A 23,313-nucleotide genomic window follows, 5' to 3' on the forward strand; every position below is an offset into this window, starting at 1 on the left:
ACGAGTGGAAGTCTCTGTGGGTACACTGTGCTTTTTCTGAGACGTTTGCACCTAAAAAAGCCAAAAGCTCACGGTTAGTTTCGTAAAATAATGAAGTTTAAGGTTTATTATTTTGGATATATTTCAATATTACAATCTTAAATAAAACTTGTGCACACACAATATATATTGCATATATATCACTCAAGTAATTCAAGGCTCAAACATCTATCAATGTCCTGGGGCAATCGTTGCTATGACTACAGTGTGTGAACATTAGTGACAGATGGACAGGTGTCACTGACACGTCAACATAAGAAAACGCACAGGTCAGCTCCAAAAGGACACCAGGGCATCCTTGTATAGTTTCAGCACCATTGGGATGAAAGCATCGTGTCCAATCATTTTTAATTTGCTTAAAAGACAACATTTGTGTAGTAATGAAAACCAGTGCACTTGATGAAAAGGAACGTATTTGCTATGGTCCTGGCGGTGGTTATAATCAATGGTCCATCTTAATATCAACTCTACATTTAGGAATTGTAAACAAGTGCCACATTCCCCCTGATCAAAACATCGGAAAGTTAATTCTGTAGCGACACAAAAGAGCAGAAAATCCTTAACATCAAACAATTAGATTACACATGCAAACAGAGAATAAAGTAACCTTCATTAAAAAGAACTTTCACCCCTTAAGTATAAAATTCCCTCCGAGTCCCTATACAAATGTGTTATTTTGAGCAGATATTATTTTTCTGAAGCATCCTGTAGACCCAAAAGTACATTTAACAAGAAGAGGAATTGATGTCTGGTTCCAACGTAGAATCCTGTGAGTGTGCTTAGAGACGGCTTGCAGCTAATATCTTGTCACGGTTTTCCTCGTACTGGTGCAACATCTTCTGGAGGTCATGGTCAGCAGGAATCACCTGTACACACCCACACACACACACACGTCTTTACAGAGACATCAATAACGTGGCTTAGGGCTCCGGCGGCTCAGTGGAGAGCAGGGTCGTCCTTCTCTCAGAGGATCGGAGGTTTGATCCCCAGCTCTCCAGGTGTGTCCTAGGACAGGAACCCCAAAGAGCCCCCTGTAGCCGTGACTACGCTGTGTGAAGGTTAGATATGGTTGTAGCTCCTACCATCAGTGGATGAATGGGTGAATGATGACATGTAGTGTTAAAGAGAAAGTTCAGTCCATTTTGCATTGCACTTTACAAGAGGGATGAAGAGGAAGCCCATTGATTCGAGGGTTAACAGCATGTTCACCCTAACTCACCAGCACAGGAGCAGGTAGAGGAGAAGAGCTCTGCTTGATGAGCCAGTCCTCATACAGCTCGTGGACGGACTCCAGATACTCCTGGTGAACACAATCACTGACACTTTATTGTATTCACACAACAACAAAAATGAATGAATTAGGAAGAGCTTCACTTAAATTAGTTGCACCTTGGCAAAATGTCAATGTTCTTTCCAATTAGTTTCTGGTCAAAGGTGGACACATCTTTCACAAGACTGTCCAATACTTTCCAGATGATTACAGAAAAGTGGGACATAAATCCACTGCATAGGTTTACTTGATGTTTCTCGTGGAAGCATCGATTAGCAATAAAAGATAAATAGTGAGACACTAAATGTTCACCCACACACTGTTCTGTGAATGCGTGTCCTCACCAATGGAATGACCTTCTCTTCTTCTCTGCATCTCTGCTTTAACCTATCGTGGCAGGTCTGAGGAGATGTCCTCAGGTAGACTGGAGCCAGAGGAAAGCAGTCATTGTGTGTGTGGACAAGGACCTTTTGTATGATGTGCAAAAGGTGTGCGAGACAGGATAGGATTGCTATAAGCACTCATCATATCTTCCTTTAGAATGAGTCACTAGGCATTGTCAACCAAACCACATAGCATGGCATGAACAAGCATTAAACAGTACACAACCCCACCCCACCACACCTATACAGGTGCATAGCAGGAATCATCAATACAGATTGAATTCTAATTACACTGTAACTGTAATCTCTCTGTTTCTAGGAGTAAATCAAATCAACCTTAGTGGTTTGTTTCTCTGCTTTGTGAATTCTCACCAATCAGATCAACAGGAAGGGAAATGTTTGCTGTGATCCAATCGAACCACTCGCTGAGCACAGCATAGTCCACCTCAGGCATTTTTCCGCTGAAACAAACAAACAATTAAAGCTGCTGTGCAGCGCGTCAGGCTGGGCGTTTTGAGGACGAAGAATTAATAAACGTTTGAAATCATTTGTCTGGAACTAGTCACACAGCACAATTAATATATGTCTTCTACACATAGTCACAGTAACTTTTTATCTAGATATTAGAGAAGAACAAGTTACATTAAGGCACCTTCATTTCTTGTTATAAATGTATGAGGGAACATTGATGTTTATAATGCTTATTGATGTTGATAAGAAGCAGTACCTGGAGGAACTTAGGACCCAGGGGGGGGGGGGTCAGGTGAGGGGAACAACCTGAGGGGAGAACGCCATGGCAGGGAAAGTTCTCACATCTTAGGAGTATTTAAACCGTTCTGCCGGTTCTATTCTCTCTGGGTTTACATGAGCTTGAAGAGCAGTCTGAGGCCCCCCGCCAAGCCAGATCAACACCCCCCCAATGTGACCCATGGCGTAATATCTAAAACCCCTTCAATGGTTTATTAGCTAAATGTTATCTTGAACAGATAGGGCACTCAAATAATGGCATATTTTCAATAATGAATAAATAACAAACTTAATAACAGAGACTGTATTTTAGATGGTATTTGGGATCCTGCAATGCACAATCAGAAGACTGAGCAGTTCTTAACCCCTGAACTGGTCTGTAGCTTACCCTCGTTCATAAAGGACGGGCTAAATGCAAATGTGAACTCATGCATTTGAACCACACGCTTTAAATCTGTACTGCCTACGTCTATGAAATGTGCTAGCATTAAAGCAGCAAAACGTCAGTGTTCCCCCTACAATAATAATCCACATGGACCTACTCATTTGAGGTTCTGGCTTCTCAAACTACAGGTACCTTCTGAAGAGATTTTCCACAAAGATGCACTTGGCACTGAAGAGGGATCTCTCAATCATCCTAACAGGGGCTGTCTGGAACCCACAAGGAAGGTAGTTACAGCAGATTGTCTGATGAGGTCATTTCATTGCACCATTGCAAGTTTCAGCAATGCAGGTTGACAACATGTTTGTTAACACACAATAGGTGGGGTGTGTTAATAGCAAGCAGCACTGTTACCATGGCTGCCAGGTGTGTATCCAGCATGGTGAGTTGGACATATGTCTGCAGTGTGATGCCCCAGCGCTCAGGATCTTGGTACATCAAAGCCTGCAGGATCAGACACACAAAAAATATGCAGAAAACCAAAGGACTGAAACCAGCGTCCCTGGTTTTTGGTGACTGGTTTTGCTTTTTCCATAGTGCCTACAACTAAATGCTAATGTTTTGGTATTATTTTATTGAAAGTACTACTTGAAAACTCCTGGAGCCTATTCTGAAAACATGTTTAGGTCTTCTGCAACGTTAAAAGTCTGATGCCAGTTCAATCAAAACACAAATGGTAACAAGACGGCCATTTCAAATACCAGAGGGTTGTGTCCACGGACATTCCTCCATTTAGAGACTGGCTCTGTAAGGACCTGGAACCAAGAAAGACGTACATCTCCCATCACTAGGGAAGCGCCATCATTACTTAACAGTTACATTGCTGTGCTGAAAACGTAGATTTTACAATCTATATTACATCTGAATGTGGAACATCATGGTGGGAGCATGTGCACATAAATCCACATTATGCACAGTTGAACTGTATAAGGACTGTGTTTTGTTGTACCTCAATATTGCTAGTGTTTTCAAAATACTTCAGACACGTCGTCTTCCCACTGGCAATGTTCCCCTCAATGCAAATCTGAAAAACAGTGACAAAGGGACGTTCGTTAACCGGCTGGTCCAAGAAATCATCAAGAAAAAGGTCATAACTAGGATATGAACATGCATGTCAAATAGAGTAGACTCACCACTGCTTTCTTATCACACTCATTCCGCGACAGCTTGCCTTCGAAAGAAGACAACATAGTGAGACAAGACTTCACTTCCCACAACTCCCAGTGCTGGCCTCTCTCCGATCAGTAGGCTGCAGCAATGTCACAAGGGAAAAAATATGTTAATATAAACAGTGTACAATATTGTAAATAATGGCTTTTTATGGCTCTGTATTAAAGAGCATTTGGTGGGAAAAAACAAACAATGACTGTAAAGTTAAAAATACATTGCATGTCATTTACCTGACACGAGTTTGTGTAGCACTTAAATAATGTGTGTGTGTGTATATATACGGCAACACATATTATTTAAGTGCTACAGTTTGTTAGTGGAGGTATAGTCTGAAGAGGTGTGTCTTTAGTCTGAAGATGTAAAGGCTCTCTGTGGTCCTGATGTCATCACAGAGCTCCTTCCACCATTTAGGAGCAGGACAGCAAAGAGTGGTGATCTAGTCGAGTGTTTTGCTCTCAGTGAGGGAGGAACAAGCAGCTTGATGTTGGGATGGAGGGTTTGACCATGTCCTGGATGTAGACTGGACCCCATCCATTCACAGCATGGTACGTGAGCACCAATGTTTTTAACTGGATGAGGCAGCCACTGGTAACCAGTGAAGAAAGCGGAAGAGTGGAGTTAAGTAATTTGACAGCTGTGGAGAAGTTGTTGCCCTTTTTCTTCAAACAATATGTATGAAAATAAACAAAATAAGTCAGCACTGTCATTGTCAGTTTATGCCCACTTTGCATAACTTATTTTGCATAAGCTTATGCAAATAGAAGACAAGGTTTTGTTAGGACTTAACCAAGACCGAACATCAATATTAGGGTAAGTCACAAAGGCTTCTCCCTATCTCCAGATCCAATGGCATGGACAGAAATACGCTGCAGGTCTCGGAATCGTACCTTAATGGTCCACTTCATCGTTTCCACGGCTGTGTTCTCCCGGATACAGCAGCTATAGCTGCGTCTCAATAGGTCGGCTGCATCCTCATAAGCCTGCTCATCATTCGTTGCCGTAAACGTCCCTTTAGCTGCAACTCTGCTGTAGCACTGAGTCCACCCTTTGACTGTCAAGCGCATCAGGTTGCTAGGCAACGGGAGCGGCCGAGAAAAGGCTGATGTCCCCATGTAGGTCAGACCGTCCCATTTCAGACCGCTCGGTTCAGCCTGTTCTGTCGTTGCAGGACTCAGCACACGTAGACCACAAAGGTCCTCATGAGGATTCAGCCAAGACACACACAGCTAACGGTAGCGTGTCCCGGCCACTTGGATCCCAAATGCAGCGGCACTCACCTCTGGTTCCGCGCGGCGCGCTCCCGGCCGGTGAATGTATCCCTCGAAGTTCAGCACCAACAAACGTTGCACGTCTAGCCAATAGGAGTGGAACACACCTGCACGTTAACGTCACGCCACTAGCCGCCAACATGTCGCCGCACGCACACCTGTCTGCGGGGCTTTGGTGGGTTCACGGTAAACTTCTTCTTCTTGTTGTTTATTCTTCTTCCTGCTTCGTTGTTTTTCCTGCTCCTCCTTCTTCTTCGTGTACTGCATGGACTGTACATGAATGGGACAGCTATTGTTGAAGGCGCCTACTGCCACCTACCTACCACTCTTGATGACACCAAACTACCTGACCATGTTTATCATACATTATCATAGTGTACATCACGTATCCCAGTACAGCTTTCTTTGGGAGACTTTTTACCCTTTTCCCACTTGTCAGGGAATTTTAGACATTTCCTTACTGATCTTTTATTCTCCTGCCTTTACTCCATACTATGCCCACTCCCATTTGCCACGTTGCCATAGATGGTTACATTCTGCAAAAGAACTCAGGAAGTGAGTTCTATCAAGCGCTATTTTGGTATATTCAATTGACTATGATTAAAGCCCGTTGTTTATTTTATTTTGTATAACATTAGTCCTGTCCTGATGTACTCCAAACCAGCTACTGGCAGTAATGTGCAAATGTATTTTTGCCTACCGCCAATAAACCTAATTTAAGGAAAGAAGAAGAAGAAGAAACCTGTTGATTGTTAGACGCTCGTTGGAACCAACGAAGAAGAGTAGCTGAAAGGGTTGTTTGAGGCAGAAAGGATTTGAAACTTTCTTTAAATCTTCGGATAATTACCAAGTTTAATGTAGATTATCTTCAGAGAGAGACTGCTTCGTAAGAGGGATCTTGTGTTTCTAATCATTGGTTCCGCTCGGACTGGCTACATCAGGTAACACAAATATAACTTTAACTTTATTGTATCCGCTTCAACGTCCCGTTACACTTTGCAAAATAAACCAGACAAGGCTACGTTTGGTTAAAAGACTCGTAGGATTCAGTAACTGAGCTCGGTAGGTGGAAGGGATAATAACGCAACATTAACTCACCGTTAATGTGTACAGGGCTAACCGAGCTAACGTTAGCCTCTGTATCGCAGACTCCTTTCCTTTGCTAAGGAACCAGCTCTCTGGATACAGGGTCACGTGGGCTTAGCCTCTGAATCAACACATTCAATTTATTGACCCAAATATAACGATGCCAAAATTCTTGCGTAATTACTATTTTACTGTAACTCTTTGAAGGGTTTGTTTAGATTCTTCACTCACAGTGTCAGTTAAATTGAGAGTTGACAGCAACAGATCCCACTTTGAAACAAACTAGAACTTTTATCTGCTCAAATGGAACAGCTGGTCAGCCAATTGTTCAATTTCCTTTGGTCAAAATGATGTATAAAATGTTGTGTAACTGCTACACTATTCAACGATAGAAAAGTAAGATGAAAGTAGATAGAAAATACCCTGAAATTGAAGCTGAAAAGTCTGCATCCAAAGCACTTGATAGTTTCATTTAAACTCATTGTGGTTGAGTACAGAGTATCTTAAATGCTCCATCTATATACATATGTATGGTGTTTGTTTATTATTAATAATACAAGTAATAACTTAATAACTGCACAAACACTTTCATTATGGGGCGCATTCCACTGAAAATAAATGTCTCAATTTTTCTTGTCAGAATGAGCTCCTCCTTCCTCTCTCCTTCCCCATCTCCTCCCCCTGCCCCCTTTCCCCTCCTCTCCTCCTGCTCTCTGGTTCACTGTCCTGAGCTCGACCTGTCCGTCACACTCAGCGCCCCTCCCAAGACCAGCCAGACGCACTTGAAACCTAGCTCACCGAAGAATGGTCAGCAAAGTGAGCAACCACAGACGAAGCCCCGCCCTCAAGGACAGACAGGAAGACCGGTAATTATGTTCTCCTTTAGTTCTGGGCTGGATTCGGATTGTCAAAGAAATGACCTCCTAACGTGTATTCCTAACCACTATTCCTTGACCTCTGTGGAAAAGTTCACGGGGTGAAGGAAAGATGGTAAGGAGAATTCATGTGTTAGGAAAGAAAAACCGCAGTTTAGGGAATCTGACTCCACTTTCAAAAAGCTACATATTTCTGATGCGACGGGAGACGCATGTTAGTGACGCCAGTCTGCAGTTTCTCTCAAGATGGACTACAAAGAAGCATCTTAGATGCCTTCATGTGTTGTCACAGTGCTGAGTCATGCAGACGACATAAACAACCAGGTTCAAGTATGACTTTATTAACATCACACATAAACGAGTTATGCTCACGGTTACTCACATGATCTTTTTATGTTTCTTGGTCATGATCGTTATTTCTCATGTGCCTATTTAAATATTGCAAGGAATTGTGGGACGGAATGATCTCCTTTCCTTTGGTAAAGGATGGTCCAATGGATGCTTAGCATTAGAGAATATGGCCACTACTGCCAGGTCATTTCACTCAGTTAGGTTTTGACAATTGGACAGTTCAAATCCAGCCCCGATGTGTTTTTGTGACAACATCATTCCTTTAGTTGTGATTTGTACAAGGTTTTGATGACATATTTTTTTCTTTAGGTGTTTTTTAAAGAGCCGCTGGATGTCAAGGTAACGCTGGAGCTGAGCACAGACGCCCCGACTAAGCACAGGAGGAGCAGAGAATATCACCACGGTAACCACAGATGGACAATTAGGATTGAGGGCCCTATCTGGCACCCAATGCAAAGGCAATCTACTTTCTCTGTCCATCCATGCCTGGCCTACTGCGCTTTTGTGTGTTGTTGTGATAGTCTCATAGACGTCAGCAACCAGATTCGGCCTTATGGGGGAGCCCCCATGGTTCCAGGCAGGGTTTAGGCATCCTAATCATCACACACTCTCTCTCCCGACCGGACTAGACTGGACACTGGTTGCTAGTCAAAGCAATAATGAAAAACCTGTTCTTTCTCTCCTCTCATTTATGTAGCCCCCACACAGTGGGTGGAGTCCACTGGTGCAGCATCCAATCAAGATCCACGCTTTCTCAATAAGATGGAGCTAAACAGCACTCTGGCTCTGAAGGCGGAACTTCAGTCACTGCAGGTTCATCAGATTATCTAAATCAGTGGTTCTCAACTGGTCTGGCTCCGGGACCCACCATCACCCCTTAATGACAAATCGATCGGTCAACTGGACGGGGGTGGGGGACGGGGGGGTGCTAGCAATGTCGACGGGAGGGTGGTGCGAGCGATGTCGATGTCGACGGGGGTGGTGGGGGGGACGGACGGACGGACGAGCCGGCAAAAAAAAACGACACTCTGCTGCATTAGAAAAAGTCCCTTCAAAATAAACTCACATGATTTTTTTTTTTTTTTTCATGCAACGGCCCACGACCCACTAAAAATGGGTTGCGACCCACCAGTTGAGAACCACTGATCTAAATCATAGTTGAATTAATTAACTGCTTGTTCTCATGGTAACCTGTGTGTTGTCCTGCAGCGGGCCGAGTTTAACTCCCAGAAGGCCATTCAGGAGACACTAAGAAGGTCAGAGAGGACCAAAAACTTGATCAACACGAAAGCTACTGAAGGTAAAAGACCCACAAAGTGCCCCTCATTTGCCTTATTTAGAGCCAGATTAATGGCTCAGCAAGGTATGTTGAGCATAGTTACAGTTGTTACCTCGATAGAAAACTAGGGTACTTTTATCTCTCAAACCTAACCTGCACCAGTGGGAGGGGGTTTAGAGTCTTGGATTGCCCCAACAGGTAACTAATAACCTCCTCTGCAAATATCATCAGTAGCGATGCAACCATGGACATTTCATGTCAGGATTATCCTGCCAAAATACTTGCAACTAACAATAGCATCCAGATCATCGTGTAAATATATCCAAAACTCCTAAAATTCCCTTAAAATATACCCCCCTTTTTTAAAGACAATTTCTTTATTGTATGGATGGATCACCCAAAGTTTTATTCAGAACATAATATCGAAGTGCAAAACCCTCCAAAAAACAATCTTTAATGAGGTCATTACAAGTGTCCATTCATGAACGAAGTGAAAATGAATGTATGTTTGTTCTTATTGGCTTTTGGTGTTTAGATTTCACTTTCTACTTCATGAACATTAGGTCCACGTGGAGTTTGTATTTCACATCCTTGTTTAAGTCTGGACTACCTCTCTCTCTGGCTTGTCTGCAGAGGTGAATGTCTCTCGCTCTCAGCTTCTTTTTACTTCATTGGTCGGTGTCGACGTGCAGGAAGATCAGCTGATCAGCCAGGTGCTGCAGCATAGGCTGCCGCTGCCCTGCAATGGCAACAAGGCAGCAGACGGACCCTCTCTTCTCTTCTTCATGAACTCTGACCACCTTAGAGAAAAGCCTGTCCCTCTAAACGAGGAGCCGGTCAGCTGCAAGCCCCGCCCATCTCCATGTCCCGCCGACTCTGCCTTTGACCTCCACAGACGGGGGAGATGCTGAAAGGGCCCTGCCAGCTCTGATCAGCACGAGATACTCATGTAACATTGTGTGTGAGGGCCTTGATGCCATTAACTATATGTTTTAATTATTAATATCAACTTAAATCTGTCTTTAGCCATTTCTCTAATTGCTGCCGTTCAGTTCCAGGGAATGCCTTTTACTTTTGATGAAGTTTGTGTCTGCTAATAAAAACACTGAGCTTTCACGACTGTATTTATATTGTCTGTTTCCTGTTTGTAAGGGTCTTGTTGCACAAGAATAACTAATCAAGGAGGTCCGCTTTCGATTCCTGCGAGTCTCAGCACATTTAGGGCTTAGTGGAAATGAAAGTGGATCTGCAAAGAAGTGTCAGTAACGCAGAAGTTTAGTTCCCTTTTTGGGAGGGGGACAAATCAACCACATTTGGGACTATTCCTGATATAATATCCAAAAGACTGTGAAGATAATGTGTTAAGAAGGTAAAAGTTGGAGAGGAGACAATAAAACGTGCTGTATTTCTTTTTGAGAAATGTTCTCCAACCCGCACTCCGGGCCAGAAGGGGGCGTGGATGCACCAATAAACTGCAGCAGGAAATGCTCACGTGACACATAGCGTTAGAATGGCAGGAGACTCCGAATCCAAACTGCAGCTGGTCCAAAGACACATTCGAGCTTTTCCAGACTTTCCGAAGGAAGGCATCGTGTTCAGGTAAGATCCCCGGTCCGTCTCATCACTCCATCCGTTAGTCTACCTACTGAGCAGCTCACACACTCATGCACACACACACACACTCATACACACACACACACGCGTCCCGACGGGGAGGCATTGAAATGAAGAACACGTGAATGGAAAAAGTGAATCTTTAAGTCCAAAAGTCATTGCACAGTGTGTAATAAACGTTAAGATGGCACGTGCTGCTCTCCTCTCACGCCCTGTGCATCGTTTCCGCTATCCACCATGGAAATAACCTCTATTTCTGCTCTGAACTCAGAACCTCAAACGGTTGTTGTGCAATAAGTTACGAGAGGCTGTACTTTTTCGTCCAATAATGCTTTTATAACATGGTTGCCATCGAAATTATAAATGGTAAGTAAATAGCTTCCTTTCAGCACAAAATAGTTGGAGCCACGAAACGTTTTGTATCACATTTCATCAGTCTAGAAGGAAAATAGTCCCCATGTGTGCATGTAAACAGCATTGGGTCCCTCACCATCTCATTCATTCACATTGCTCATGACGTCCACCTTAATTGTCCTCAGATTGCCTCAAAACCATCATTTGTGGGATTTCCGGGTTTTTTCCGGCGATCACCACCGAGCTAAAAGGTCAACTAACGGTCGCACAAAATCTAACGTGTTACTTCGAGTGCGCAGTGATATGGAACGCTGGGGTCAACATGAACAACAACGGTACATTATCGTCCAATTATGTACCCCTCGTGACCCACTCTCAACCAATCAGAGCGCTGGATTTCATCTACCCGCGTTATAAATATAAATAAAGGCTAGATGTCTTATGGCGGCGTATAGAGCGTCCATCTTGGTACGGGCAGCTCGCTCACCATTGTGTTGGTAGTAGACCTTGTAGTTTAAATCAGTGATTTTCAACCTTTTTTGAGCCGCGGCACGTTTTTTACACTTACAAAATTCTGGGGCACACCACCAACCAAAATGACACTCTAACACACTACATCCAATACATATAGTTAATAATAAACTAATCTAAATGTATTTATACTCACTTAGTGTGAAACCTGGGCCTGTTTCGATGAACATAAAATGGATATCCTGGCAGGAATGGTAGAAAGACACACACGAAGCTCTTCCTCAACAGCTCTCAGTCTCTCTCTGTTTTTCATTTTTATCGCAGTCAAGCTTGAGAAGCTCAGCTCACATAGATATGTGTGGTTGAAAACGGGAGCAATGTCAAAATAGCTTTGTTGGCCAGAATGGGGATCTCCTTGGCAACAGATAACCAAAAACTGTCCAAAGGAAGATCAGCAAAGTTTTTAGCTTTAAACCACGATCTTGTTTCAGATAAATGAGTTCTCCTTGCTCCTTTAAGGTCATGTCCTTTCCAGCCACGGATGCTGAGCTGTATGGGTCCCTAACCCAGTCAAGGCATTCTGTGAAGGCTGAAGAGAAATAAAATGACAACTTCTCCTCGAGAGTTTTCAAATGTGTGCCAATCACCTCGCACAATACAGCAGTGTTGCCATCATGACGTTTCTCGGTGAGCGGGAACCTCTCAAGGTTGCCACGCTGCACCTTTTAAACGGAATCTGTTTATTTTATCAGTGCTTGTAAGCAGGTTTTCATTTCGGCCTTGCATCCGTGTGTTCAGTTCATTCAGATGATGAAATATATCAGCCAGGTATTCCAGCTTTGCACACCACTCATCACTTGGAAGCAGCTTTGAGTAATCGGACCTCTCGTTTGTCAGAAATACTTTAAGTTCCTCTTGCAGCTCAGACTCACGGGCCAGCACTTTGCCGCGCGACAGCCACCGGACCTCCGTGTGGAGCAATAAGACCTTATGTTCCGCTCCCATTTGCAAATAAGCGACATTTCAAAGTTTGCATCTTCACAAAGTTCACTATGCGCACAACATCATCCAACACAGGAGCTAGATCTGCTGGTAAGGTCTTTGCAACGAGGGCCTCACGGTGCAAACGGTGCGTAACAATAACATCTGGGTTTCTTCCTTTGACCCTACTTACGACGCCTTTGATGCGGCTCCATCAGTGCAGACACCTGTGCAGTTTTGCCACGTAAGCCCGCTTTTGTCAAGATATTCGGGACGTGACCCGAAATATTTCCTCTCCTGATGATTTTTCTGGCAGTGCCTTGCAAAATAGGAAGTCTTCTCTAATGGTTTCTCCATCCACAAAACGCACATTGGCCAAGAGCTGATCCACTAATATCCGTCGACTCATCAAGTTGCAGGGCAAATTTCTTACTGATGCGCATCTTTTCCAAGACAACAGTTTCGATATCCGCAGACATGTTATCAATACGTCTGGCAATTGTGTTATCTGAGAGAGGCACTTTAGCTGTCTCTTTGGCCGCGTCAGGGCCGAACATCTCATTTACAGTGGCTTTACAAGCTGGCAGTATTAATGTTGGACATCCGCAATCTACCATGGTGACTTGCTCCGCCCCCTCACTGTCAAATATCTCCATCAATGGACCATCCATCCGTTCTGCTGTACAAATTTATATTGAACGAATTATTGCAGTTCCCCCCCGGTCAGCCCCCTGCACATTGATGTTGGACCTGTGGGAAACGCTGGTGTAAATATGAATGGGGCAGCACTCCCTCTCCCACGCCTACGGGGCAATTTCAGTCATTTCTGGAATGTGTGAGGAAGCCGGAGTCCCCAGAGAGGACCCACCCAATAGAACATTTGAACCCAGAATCTTCTGTGCCAACCAGCACGCCGCCGCCAGCTTCAGGGTTCACTAGCAAATAAAAAAGCAAGAAAATGGACAGGCTTTTACTTAAAAAGTCATTCGGTCTGAAAGTAACGAGCAGGAACGATATTAATCTTATTAATTCTATTCATGTACCTGTTAATGTTTTGACTGCAAACAAATTATGAAATTGTATTTTTCAAATGTAATTCTCTGAAATGTTTTATGCCTAACTGGTCAGCGTAACAGTAACTTTACTGCTCATGACATATTTAATTTTCTCTATTGATAACATGTTTTTTGCGGTGATATAAACATCTTCTTTGTCATGACAACTGAGATGAACAACTCATGTGTTACAGCAAAAGAAGCATCATTCTTCTTTTGGAAATTAAATCTTTTTTTAGCAAAGTAATACACACTATTCTTCTTCCAGCTTCTCCACTTTTCTTTTTATTAATAACAATATCATATATTTTGGTGTGAACAATACACTTTTAGACAGACTGATTAAATGAACTTAAAGAAATACTTGTGTTAAATCCATAACAAAAAAACGTCCCCCAAATTTTGTTTCCGCTGCAGGGACATCTGTCCCATCCTGAAGGATCCAGCTGCTCTGACAGCTGTGATTGACCTGTTTGAAGAACATGTGAGGAAGAACCACCAGCAGCTGGACCTGATTGTTGGTGAGAAGCGCCTTCAATACAAATCTGTGTTGGTAGTTTGAAGTTGTTTCTGAATAATACACACTCACGTAGATTCACAGATTCATACACACAGGTTCAAACTCCTATTCTATATGGTCATGTACGTACACATATGGCAGCATACAGTACATATATCATTGTTTTTATTTACTTATTCTGAAAGAGTTGAGATCATTATTATTAACTCTTAATCGATGTCATTTAGATGATGCATTCCATGACGCCTACTGCCAGCAGGCACATTCAAAGAACTACAATCTGATTGATTCAAATTGAACATGTGATACTTTACTGTGCTTCTTGTCTAAACCTCACAGCGGAGGCCGTGTGTGCATTTGCCTTGGTTATGGTCCTAAACTCCTCACATGCGTTCATGATCAGATGGTCCACTCCCGTTTGGTCGAGGTGTGATGGGTGTGTGTGTGTTCAGGTCTGGATGCTCGTGGTTTCCTGTTTGGGCCTCTCCTTGCCCAGCGGCTGGGCCTCGGCTTTGTCCTGGTCAGAAAGAAAGGCAAGCTGCCTGGAACCACCGTGTCTGTGGCATACGATTTGGAGTACGGCAAGGTAGGGTACACAAGCACGCCATCTTGCTGCTGAGCTATGCTCTGCATTTGTTGGCCTTGTTCAATGTTGTTTGACTGTTTCCATCTGTAACATACAGCACACGGGTTGGCCACTAAAGGATGTGCACTTGTATTATCTCAAAAGGAATGTGTGGCATACAGTAACATAAACATTCACTCGTGTTCCTCCAGGCAGAAGTAGAGATCCAGGAGGATGCTGTGGCTCCAGGACAGAAGGTCCTACTCATTGATGACCTTTTGGCTACTGGAGGTGAGGGTTATGTTCACGGTTTGTGGGCTCAGGGAACACCATCTGTTTTGTCTATGAAAAACAAATTATGTCAAATTAGAATCAATGAATGCAGATCCCAAAACGATCTCAATCCTAAAGAGTGAATTTGAGGTTGACACCGTTTCAGTTTAAAGCTGCGGGACAATTCAGTTGAATGCGTTGTGTGTGCATGTGTGTTAGTTTGTTGCTATTTACGTTGAATGGCAGCGTGTCTCTGTGTGTTGCAGGCAGAGGTGTGGACTCGAGTCATGTGACTTGGACTCGAGTCAGACTCGAGTCATGAATTTGATGACTTGAGACTCGACTCGACAAGACGTACAAAGACTTGCAACTCGACTTGGACTTGAATACCGATGACTCGTGACTTGACTTGGACTCGAGCCTTTTGACTCGAGAAGACTTGCTACTTCCCATGAAAACTGGGGGTAAACATTTTCACACGGCCGCACCGCTCTGTTTATCTGCATCTGTCAAAAAAATTATGCGCCACCTGTATGCAGAGAGCGCGCTGCCTGCACGACATCCAATCACTGCAGTCCATTTGACCGTATCAACGAGACAGCTCGTTCATGGTTACAAAAATCGGGATTTTTGAACCCGGATTCAGACTCCGATGGAAATCCTCGCCAACATTATGTCAACGTCCGTTTTAAAGTAGTGTAATGAGCTGAGTTAAAGTTATTAGTTAATCAGTTATGCAGATGTTGCATGTGTTCACGTTATGCGCTGTTACCAGCTGTAGTTACGCGAGACAACCCGAGTTTTGGGGGGCCGTGAATGCGGAAGTGTTCGTTCGGCGTGGTGACGGCCAACAGTGACCGAAGTTGAGTTGTTTTATATAAATAAGCGGAGTTGCAAGCCAGTCATCGCCTCCTTATTTACGCTGCAGCATTGGGGTGAGCGTTACAGTACTATAACACAGTCACAGTCAATCCACCATTACCCTTCCCTTCGTAGTCTAAGTCTGTGAGGCAGCGCACCATCACCCAGGGTTCCCCGTCCCCACTATAATAAAATGACTCGAAATGACTCGAAACTAAAATGGTACGACTTGTGACTCGACTTGTGACTTGTTGGCTGTGACTTGTGACTCGACTTGAGACTTGCTTCGTCTTTGACTCGACTTGACTCGGGACTCGAGGGCAATGACTTGAGACTTGCTTGTGACTTGCCTATCAGTGACTTGTTCCCACCTCTGGTTGCAGGGACATTGTATGCGGCCTGTGAGCTGATGAAGAAGCTGCAGGCGCAGATAGTGGGCTGCCTGGTGGTGATGGAGCTCAAAGAGCTGCAGGGCGCTGACAAGCTGAAGCCCCACTCCGTGTTCTCCCTGCTGCACTACTGAAAGCAAAGGCCGAGTCGGGTGCTTCCCTTCAATCACATGTTGATATGCATGTGGTGCTGAAATCCATCTTCGAGATGACGTCTAATTCTGCCTACTAAGCAAAGAAATACATGAAAATATATCATTTGTTTCAAAGCTTTTTTAAATAATACAATCAAATAAATGTTGCAAATAAGACCAGCAGAGACTAAATTGAGATGATTGTGTGCAGGCAGCCTCTTGACTGAAGGCTTTCCATGGGAGTAAGTCAGAAGGGAACAGAGCAGTCACTGTTGTGCTCCTGAAGGATGGGATGTGGCTCAAGTAAAAGATAAAAATACTAGTGGTTCGATGCATAAAACGGGTCCAATCAAAGATAATTAAATATATTGGTTTTTGCAGGTCTTTTCATTCTGTCATTTTGTTGGTGATGCTACACTACTGACATGAAATGGTATTAAACAACTTGAATGTTAGTGGTATCTGCATAACTCAAACTATCCCTGTAAGAGCATTGTAGAGATTGACTCAAACATTGTGTCCTTGGTCGTCCTTGATGGAATATTTCTGTATTATTTGGACTTTGAGTTTCAATCCACAACATGCATCTTTCTTTGTTAGTGTTTGGTTGAAACCTTGTTTGAAAGCCTTCTTGCTGAATGAAATGTCTGTAAGTAGAGCAGAAGAACGCTGACGAGCTGCTGAATGAGACCCAGTGAGTGTCTGCACCACGTGAGTCACCCAGACATGGTCCTCCTCTATGTTCTACACCAACGTAAACATTTACAGAATAAAGTGAAAAACGTGAGGCCACTGTGAACAAGTGTGATGGGACCACATTCCAACATTCCTCTGCATCGGTTTTCCTCAGAAACCACTTGATGTCACCATTTCATTGTCAATGAATCCTCAACGTCTAACGTTACTTGGTGATATTTCAGGTTCATGACTTGTCTAATCGACCTCATTTTGATCCATTTCTGTTTATAAGTGCAAACGTAGCAGCCAAATTGACGTATGCATCCTTAAGGAACTGAGACACAGGGAAGGTCTCTTTGGCACATTGTGAGGGCTTCAGAGAGACCTTTTCTAATAGTTACAGTACTCGTGTAACTTTAGACCAAGTCTGTAATCCATTCCAGGTTTTTCTAGTTTTAAAGCAAGAGATTACTGTCTGCACCTTTCCCCTCCACATCAACAATACACAACGTTCTTTAACCAATGTCTTCCACTGAATGAGCTCACTGGTTGTGCTCCACAGCGACTATGAATTACCTCACAGAACGAGCAGCATGTCATGATTGGTTTTAAATTGCTTTAGTACATTATTTGCGATGTAGAAATATAATTTCTACCAAAAACAGGAATTGATCTGGTCAGTAATGTTGGACTGCTGTTTTTTACCACTTAGGTACTCGTGATGTTCATTAGTTACAGCGATGCATCAAACCATAACAGCCAACCTCATAATAGTGCTAGAGGAAAGGATTACACAGGAACAGACTTTCTAATCCAATTCTTTTCAGATTTTATTTGATATTCTGTGTTTCCAGTTTATGGTATTGAGACAAACCTGTAAATAGTTTTGAAAGGAAATCTCAAACTGCTTTGTCTTGCACAAGCAGACAGCTCAAGATCTGGTTAGTTATGGAAAGATGCTAAAAGTTGTTCCTCACTACCACTTTAAGCACAGGATGAGTATCACCAGCTGCCAGATTGATTAACAATATTTAATAAGTGGAGGAAGAAGACCGTTGATTGATGCAAGCTTCTGGGTAACAGTGACCTCAAAAATGTAAACAGTCATCAGTTCTACATTGTAGAAAATTGACCCCTAGAAGACCAGAAGTTGAGGTTGATATTGACATCACATCATAGAGGAAAAACAAAGATCCATGTCAGAAATGTGAGGGGCCACATGGTGCTGGATCCATCAGGAACTACTTCTGGCAGGCTTTTAACACAGCGCACAATAAAACCGCCAACTGTCCACAAACCAGTGGAATCTATAAAAAAAATATTGCACTTTAAAAGAGGCCCCGCGTGTCCCATCAAGGGCCCCAGTAGTCACAGAGGAGCCACTTTGTCACATCCTCTCCTCCTCTTCCAGTCTGCTGCTCAGTTTCTTCAGGACGATGCTGAGCTCCATGTTCTTGTTCAGCTTCAGGTAGAAGTCCTTTCTTATTGGATGAATAGTTAGCCAATCAGCAGCCACTTCTGCCAGCAGCCGGATGTGCTTCTCCACTTCACCTGTTTGTGGAGAGGAGGGAGAGGAGCCAATCACACTGCAGTTCTTCTTCAAAACAGATGCTGTTCCTACTCGCCATGTTGCAGTTAATACTCCACTGGTTTAATTTGAACCCACCTGTACTGAGAGCAGACCTGTAGCTGGCCACCGTCCGGCTACAGGCCACTTCCATAATCAAAGACTGCTTCTTCTCAGCAACAAAGACGTTCCGGAGAATCCTGACCAGCTCTGGAAGCCGTGACATCATCAGCAGACGCTCCTCTTGTTTGGGGTTCCGTGTCATTGCTGCCTGCAGCTTCTGGGCCTCTTTTGCACGAATCTGAAACAAACAGATTAATACAAGGTGTTTCTGGATGGGCCAAAGCTAATACCAAATAAAGTCAAATCCCCATCCCGGGACACCTACCCGGTCAAGCAGTGATTGGGACACTCCCTTCAGGGCCGTTGGGACCGGCGCTGCTGGGGCGTTTGATGCAGCGGGGGCTTTGGGAGACTCTGTACTCTCTGCAGGTGCATCCTTGGTCTTCTGAGCTAGAGAAACCAGAGCCTTCTCCATCTGAGCACAGGACAACAGGGTCATTTTCTTTAGACACACTGATGACGAATTCATGCTTTCATTAGTCCGCACTATGAACTCAGGCATGACATTGTACATTTATTCTTCCATGGCGGTCAGAAAACTGATCCAGTACCTTGGGTGTGATGAGCAAGCGGGCCTTTTCAAGCACCTCCTGAGCAGTGGACACCTTGTCCGTGTCAGGAGGCTGCGGCAGCGAGCTGGTGGGGACGGCTGGCACGGAGTCCACGTTAAAGCGAGGATGCCAGCGGGTCAGTTTGTCTTCTGGAACAGACACTGGAGGAACTAACAAGGACAGGAAGACCTGCAGGCAGACATGGGGTACAGAAATATTATGCATGAAATCTACATACCACAGTACATGTTAACTGATAGTAAAGACAAACTATGGCTAGAACTCCACAGCAGCACGGGTCCCCCTCCAGCAGAGACCAACAGTGGGTCAGCCGTGGTCTCAAGCCGTGTCTTACAGGGGACTTTTACATTAGAATGACGGTCCCCAAACAGAGACCCACTTACACTTGAATGTCTGCATGTATTCCCATGTCAAATAAATCCTTGCACTTTTTATGCAAACTAGATAGCAGAAGTTAGAACAAAATGTATTTTCAGTGGGTCAGCTCACGCCACACACACCACTTGCTTTTGTCTAGTCTGTCGCTATATAAAACAAACTAATGCAGCAGCTGCTGACCTTGTGGTGCTCTTTGACGATGGAGACCAGATTCAGATGGAAGACTTGTCTTCTCTCCAGGAGGCAAGAGGCCGACAGGACAGGACGAGCGCCGGTGCAGCCTGAGGAGTTATTAAATGGACACATAAAAATATTACATCCACAACTTGTATAAGCCATTTATCGATGTGTGAACTGAGCAGTGTTAGGGTGGATAGATGGAGCAGAGGATTCCAGGTACTCACCCAATAGGACGGGCTCCACGGTGAGCTGGCAGCGGCCCTTCTTAATGCTGCTGTTAAACGTGGGGACGTTCTTCTCCTGTCTAAACGTGTAGGCCTCAGGGAACACGGTCTTTATCTGACCAACGTGGCTCTCCTCAAAGCGCCTGTGAGGAGAAGGGGGAGCAGTCTGAGCATCGGCAGTGTGAACAGCGAGACTACTACCCGGGTGCTTTGAAGCACCACCTAGATGCTCAGGACCAGGTTGCCTTCACGTGCATGCTTCCAACACATGGATGGTTTTAAATTAAGAAAAGGAGGAACCTTTAGCTCTGAGGAAACATGTGCAACCCGTGACATCGCCCGGTCATAGACACCGCGCCCCACCGACATTCCACTTACTTGTGCATCATGTCCTGAACTCCCTGTTTGATCTTGGCAAAAGTGGCGGTCTCACAGCGGTTGTGCAGCATGGCGACCACAGTGTCCATGCTCCTGAACATCTCTGCCAGCACCTTGTACTGGAAGGGCAGGGAAAGGCCTGGGGGGGCCGCCTGGGCGAGTGTGTGGTACCGCTGGTATGCTGGCTGCTCCGCACTGAGGAACAAGAAAACCCCCTGTGGTTAGCTTCTGTGTCCCACCTGCACAGGTCACCGGACGCACACACACACACACACCTGTCGTGGGCGTCGGGCTCCCTCGCCGTGGCCTCGCTCTCCTGCTTCCTCTGCTGCGCCTTAGCGGCCAGCTCTTTGGCGCGTGCGACGGTCAACTTGAGGGCGGTTGCATCGGCGGTTTGGGGGACAGGCGGAGACGCCTTGTGAGGAGCTGGACCGTCTGCAGACGGGGATGTGGAAGGTGGGGGCGGCGCGCTGGCCCGCTCCTCTGCCCGTTTCTTGATCTTCTGAAGGCGAGACTTGAGGGCTGCAAGGTCATCTTTACACAAAGCCTGGAGGGGGGGATTTTTAAAAGAAACTGAGCATAGTGTTCATCACACACTGGTCCACAATGGGCAGACAGTCCAACGCGTTACCTGGCTCTCCGGCCCTTTGGCTTTCTGACTGTTGTTGGTTTGGAGGTGAAGCTGGTCATCAGAACCAGGGTGCTGCTGGGTCTCCTCTCCGGACTGGGACCTGACTACAGCCTGGACACACAACACAGGGTCACTAGATTAGAACAAGAAGACGCTCGCAGAACGGTTGAATGGCGGCCACATGGAATCACATGCACTAGTTACATCAGTATGGACCTGTGGAGAGTTCTGGTGGAGGACCAGCTTCTTCCTAGCCTTCGTCCTCGTCGTTTTCTCCGGGACTTTGCCTGCAGCGTCCGGGGCGGCCTCCTGCCGTCTCTTCTTGGCCGTGCTGTGGCTCGCAGTGGCTGAGAACACGGCGGCTCCGAGGTCGAACTGGGTTTCGGCCGAGGCTCGCTTCGGGGTGAGTGGCCCGGAGGGGTCTTTCGCGGTGCTGCGAGTAGTGCAGACGCCACTGTTGAGCTCCACCGCCTCGTCGATGACCCGGACAAACTCCTCATGGACGGTGGACGAGTAGAGGAACCCGCCTTTGCCTTCGGAGGATCCCGACCTCGTGCCGGCGACTTTGGTGCTGGACTCCGATGAACCGCGGCCGTTGCGCTGCCTCGTTGGTTTTACCGGAGCGGCGACACCTTTCTTTCTTTGGGAAAAGAAGTCTGTGACCCGGGCTTGAGACATGATGCTGCCGCTTGAGGTGGGACCAGGAGCCGCGATATAAAGCCCAAGCTACCGTTCTCTGCAGTCAGTCAGCGTATAAATACTGGCCATCCACCGAAGATTTCCGGTCATAATAACCTTCCACAGGAAGAAGAAAGGAAATTCGCGCGAAATCAACAAAGCCACGCCTTGTCCGTCTACGTCATAGAACAGTAAGAGAGGGCGGGGCCACACTGATGAGCTCAGCAGTGATGAAAGACGCAGACATGTTCTATTCAAACGTGCTTTCGACGTTAGTTTACAACAACAAACATTAGCAGACGGCTCTGCTGTTGATTTGATCATTTTTTCTGAAACAACGTTTTCCTGCCGTGACACTGACTGATCCTTCTTGTTTTATCCGTGTAACAAATCCTAAATAAATGGGTGTTACAAAATCATACACATTAAATGATGGTTAATGTAATATGTCAGATGTCTATTTAAAAATATAATAGAACTTTTGTATGAGAAAGTGTCTTCATATTCTATCGACTTCTAAAATGTTAATGGCTGACAATGGATCAAATCTTCTCATTTAGCAAAAAGAGCAGCGTGAAACCTCTTACTGCAGTATATAAATATGTCTGTGTGTGTGTGTGTGTGTGTGTGTGTGTGTGTGTGTGTGTGTGTAAACTCTGTCACAAACTGTAGACACGCTTCACTCCGTCTGAATTGTTATTAGAGAAGAACCTGTGGACTACGTGGGGATGTAATGAGTGTAGTCAATGAGCAGAGCATCCCATTCTCACCACAAGCCCCTTGGCTTTTTATTTAGAATCATGTACACAGTATAATTTGATAGAGTTTGAAGTCTTACAATTCACATCAGACATCTTTACATTTTTCTTTAATTTATTTTTAAATTAATTATGACCTATTGTTATAACTCTAGGATGCAACTAAATGTTGCATGAGAAATGAATTGAAATCATTTTGGACGACCATCAGCTCACATGTCATGATCAATAGCAAGATTAATGTAACACAGCATTATCCCGTTTGAATGAAGGCATTTACATTTCAGTACGCTGTGTTAATCATCTCTTAATCTATATACACACACCTCCAACCATCAACTCAGCGGCCCTTTAATCACACACTTTGTGCTGCAGTATGAGTCGTTTGACCACTTCAAATTACTCACTTGCTCCATACCAATAAGTCCTGCACTGCTCATTCGCATTAAAGTACCTAATACAAGTAAGGTATTCTTGCACTGTGGTAGCAGAGAGTGATGAAGAAGCCTGAAGGATTTGAATAAGGCAGTTGTTCCAAACGTGAAGGTCCCAAGAAAAAAACGGTCACGAAAAATTATGAGAAAGAAAAGATGGAGCTCTGTTTCATATATATATTTTTTGGTTTTCCTCTAATTTACACTGTCTTTACATCCTGTCCATATTCATTCATCTTCTTGCCAACAAAACGGGAGCATAAAAGCCCCATAGAAAGTTTGCTGAAAAAATATTTTTTATCAGATGATTGTTTTCTAATTCTGAGATCCACAAATCCAAAACACGCTCTGTGTATCATTTTTATGTAAACTAAAAATATTTTTGACAATGTCAGCTATAGATCACAGTGGAGGCTTGTGATACTGGGATGCTTGCATTGCCTTGTCAGTACTTTCTTTTACTTCCATGAACTAGATTAAATGCTAAGTGAATTATAATCAGTTGCATGCTAATAGGGTCCACTCAATGAGGCCTGAGTACACATTTTAAAGTGTTTACAAAGGTTTTTATTGACTGGCTAACTT

At 44.5% G+C, this 23,313-nt stretch overlaps 4 protein-coding genes across 11 annotated transcripts; 2 read left to right on the plus strand and 2 right to left on the minus strand.

Annotated features, from left to right (window-relative positions):
* Positions 1-69: 69 nt before the first annotated feature.
* Positions 70-6,574, minus strand: tk2 (thymidine kinase 2). 7 transcript variants are annotated; one of them, XM_037465053.2, is made up of 12 exons: positions 6,418-6,574; positions 5,478-5,589; positions 5,329-5,402; positions 4,015-4,130; positions 3,831-3,905; positions 3,583-3,636; positions 3,236-3,325; positions 3,017-3,090; positions 2,065-2,153; positions 1,654-1,733; positions 1,259-1,339; positions 70-905 (listed from the first exon to the last, which is right to left on the minus strand). In XM_037465053.2, exons 4-12 carry the CDS (start codon positions 4,069-4,071, stop codon positions 819-821), a joined length of 687 nt encoding a protein of 228 aa, XP_037320950.1. In that variant the 5' UTR covers positions 4,072-4,130; positions 5,329-5,402; positions 5,478-5,589; positions 6,418-6,574; the 3' UTR covers positions 70-818. The 7 variants fall into 7 exon arrangements, with proteins under 7 accessions (XP_037320950.1, XP_037320948.1, XP_037320949.1 ...); XM_037465051.2 differs by having other exon boundaries at positions 4,015-4,052; positions 5,329-5,589; positions 6,418-6,570; XM_037465052.2 differs by lacking the exons at positions 5,478-5,589; positions 6,418-6,574 and having other exon boundaries at positions 5,329-5,465.
* Positions 6,056-10,034, plus strand: ppp1r35 (protein phosphatase 1, regulatory subunit 35). Its single transcript, XM_037465050.2, has 6 exons — positions 6,056-6,260; positions 7,046-7,271; positions 7,941-8,034; positions 8,329-8,444; positions 8,841-8,931; positions 9,544-10,034. Exons 2-6 carry the CDS (start codon positions 7,047-7,049, stop codon positions 9,819-9,821), a joined length of 804 nt encoding a protein of 267 aa, XP_037320947.1. The 5' UTR covers positions 6,056-6,260; position 7,046; the 3' UTR covers positions 9,822-10,034.
* Positions 10,035-10,364: 330 nt separating this feature from the next.
* On the plus strand, positions 10,365-16,785 carry aprt (adenine phosphoribosyltransferase). Its single transcript, XM_037465058.1, has 5 exons — positions 10,365-10,509; positions 13,803-13,906; positions 14,358-14,491; positions 14,683-14,761; positions 15,988-16,785. Exons 1-5 carry the CDS (start codon positions 10,421-10,423, stop codon positions 16,125-16,127), a joined length of 546 nt encoding a protein of 181 aa, XP_037320955.1. The 5' UTR covers positions 10,365-10,420; the 3' UTR covers positions 16,128-16,785.
* A 252-nt stretch (positions 16,786-17,037) lies between these two features.
* cdt1 (chromatin licensing and DNA replication factor 1) lies at positions 17,038-21,709 on the minus strand. Of its 2 annotated transcripts, none has more exons than XM_037465047.2 (10): positions 21,063-21,709; positions 20,859-20,969; positions 20,503-20,774; positions 20,228-20,422; positions 19,850-19,992; positions 19,626-19,726; positions 19,047-19,235; positions 18,761-18,910; positions 18,472-18,673; positions 17,038-18,356 (listed from the first exon to the last, which is right to left on the minus strand). In XM_037465047.2, the coding sequence occupies exons 1-10, from the start codon at positions 21,534-21,536 to the stop codon at positions 18,193-18,195; spliced, it is 2,001 nt and encodes a 666-aa protein (XP_037320944.1). In that variant the 5' UTR covers positions 21,537-21,709; the 3' UTR covers positions 17,038-18,192. The 2 variants fall into 2 exon arrangements, with proteins under 2 accessions (XP_037320944.1, XP_037320945.1); XM_037465048.2 differs by having other exon boundaries at positions 21,075-21,708.
* Positions 21,710-23,313: the final 1,604 nt, after the last annotated feature.

Source organism: Pungitius pungitius, chromosome 13 (assembly GCF_949316345.1).
Source record: "Pungitius pungitius chromosome 13, fPunPun2.1, whole genome shotgun sequence".
NCBI classification, from domain to species: Eukaryota; Metazoa; Chordata; class Actinopteri; order Perciformes; family Gasterosteidae; genus Pungitius; species Pungitius pungitius.

Excerpts from the sequence above, each read along its gene's own strand:
- cdt1 (XM_037465047.2), bottom strand. The coding sequence starts at position 21,536 with ATGTCTCAAGCCCGGGTCACAGACTTCTTTTCCCAAAGAAAGAAAGGT. Across the intron at positions 19,727-19,849 it reads CGTGGAGCCCGTCCTATTGG|GCTGCACCGGCGCTCGTCCT; the intron begins GTGAGTACCTGG and ends ATAACTCCTCAG. Across the intron at positions 18,911-19,046 it reads GCTTGCTCATCACACCCAAG|ATGGAGAAGGCTCTGGTTTC; the intron begins GTACTGGATCAG and ends TCCTGTGCTCAG.
- tk2 (XM_037465051.2), bottom strand. The coding sequence starts at position 5,461 with ATGTTGGCGGCTAGTGGCGTGACGTTAACGTGCAGGTGTGTTCCACTC. Across the intron at positions 4,053-5,328 it reads CGCGCCGCGCGGAACCAGAG|GCAAGCTGTCGCGGAATGAG; the intron begins GTGAGTGCCGCT and ends CTTCTTTCGAAG. Across the intron at positions 3,637-3,830 it reads AAAACACTAGCAATATTGAG|GTCCTTACAGAGCCAGTCTC; the intron begins GTACAACAAAAC and ends TCTTGGTTCCAG.
- ppp1r35 (XM_037465050.2), top strand. The coding sequence starts at position 7,047 with ATGAGCTCCTCCTTCCTCTCTCCTTCCCCATCTCCTCCCCCTGCCCCC. Across the intron at positions 7,272-7,940 it reads AAGGACAGACAGGAAGACCG|GTGTTTTTTAAAGAGCCGCT; the intron begins GTAATTATGTTC and ends TTTTTTCTTTAG. Across the intron at positions 8,932-9,543 it reads CAACACGAAAGCTACTGAAG|AGGTGAATGTCTCTCGCTCT; the intron begins GTAAAAGACCCA and ends GCTTGTCTGCAG.
- aprt (XM_037465058.1), top strand. The coding sequence starts at position 10,421 with ATGGCAGGAGACTCCGAATCCAAACTGCAGCTGGTCCAAAGACACATT. Across the intron at positions 10,510-13,802 it reads AAGGAAGGCATCGTGTTCAG|GGACATCTGTCCCATCCTGA; the intron begins GTAAGATCCCCG and ends TTTCCGCTGCAG. Across the intron at positions 14,492-14,682 it reads ACGATTTGGAGTACGGCAAG|GCAGAAGTAGAGATCCAGGA; the intron begins GTAGGGTACACA and ends GTGTTCCTCCAG.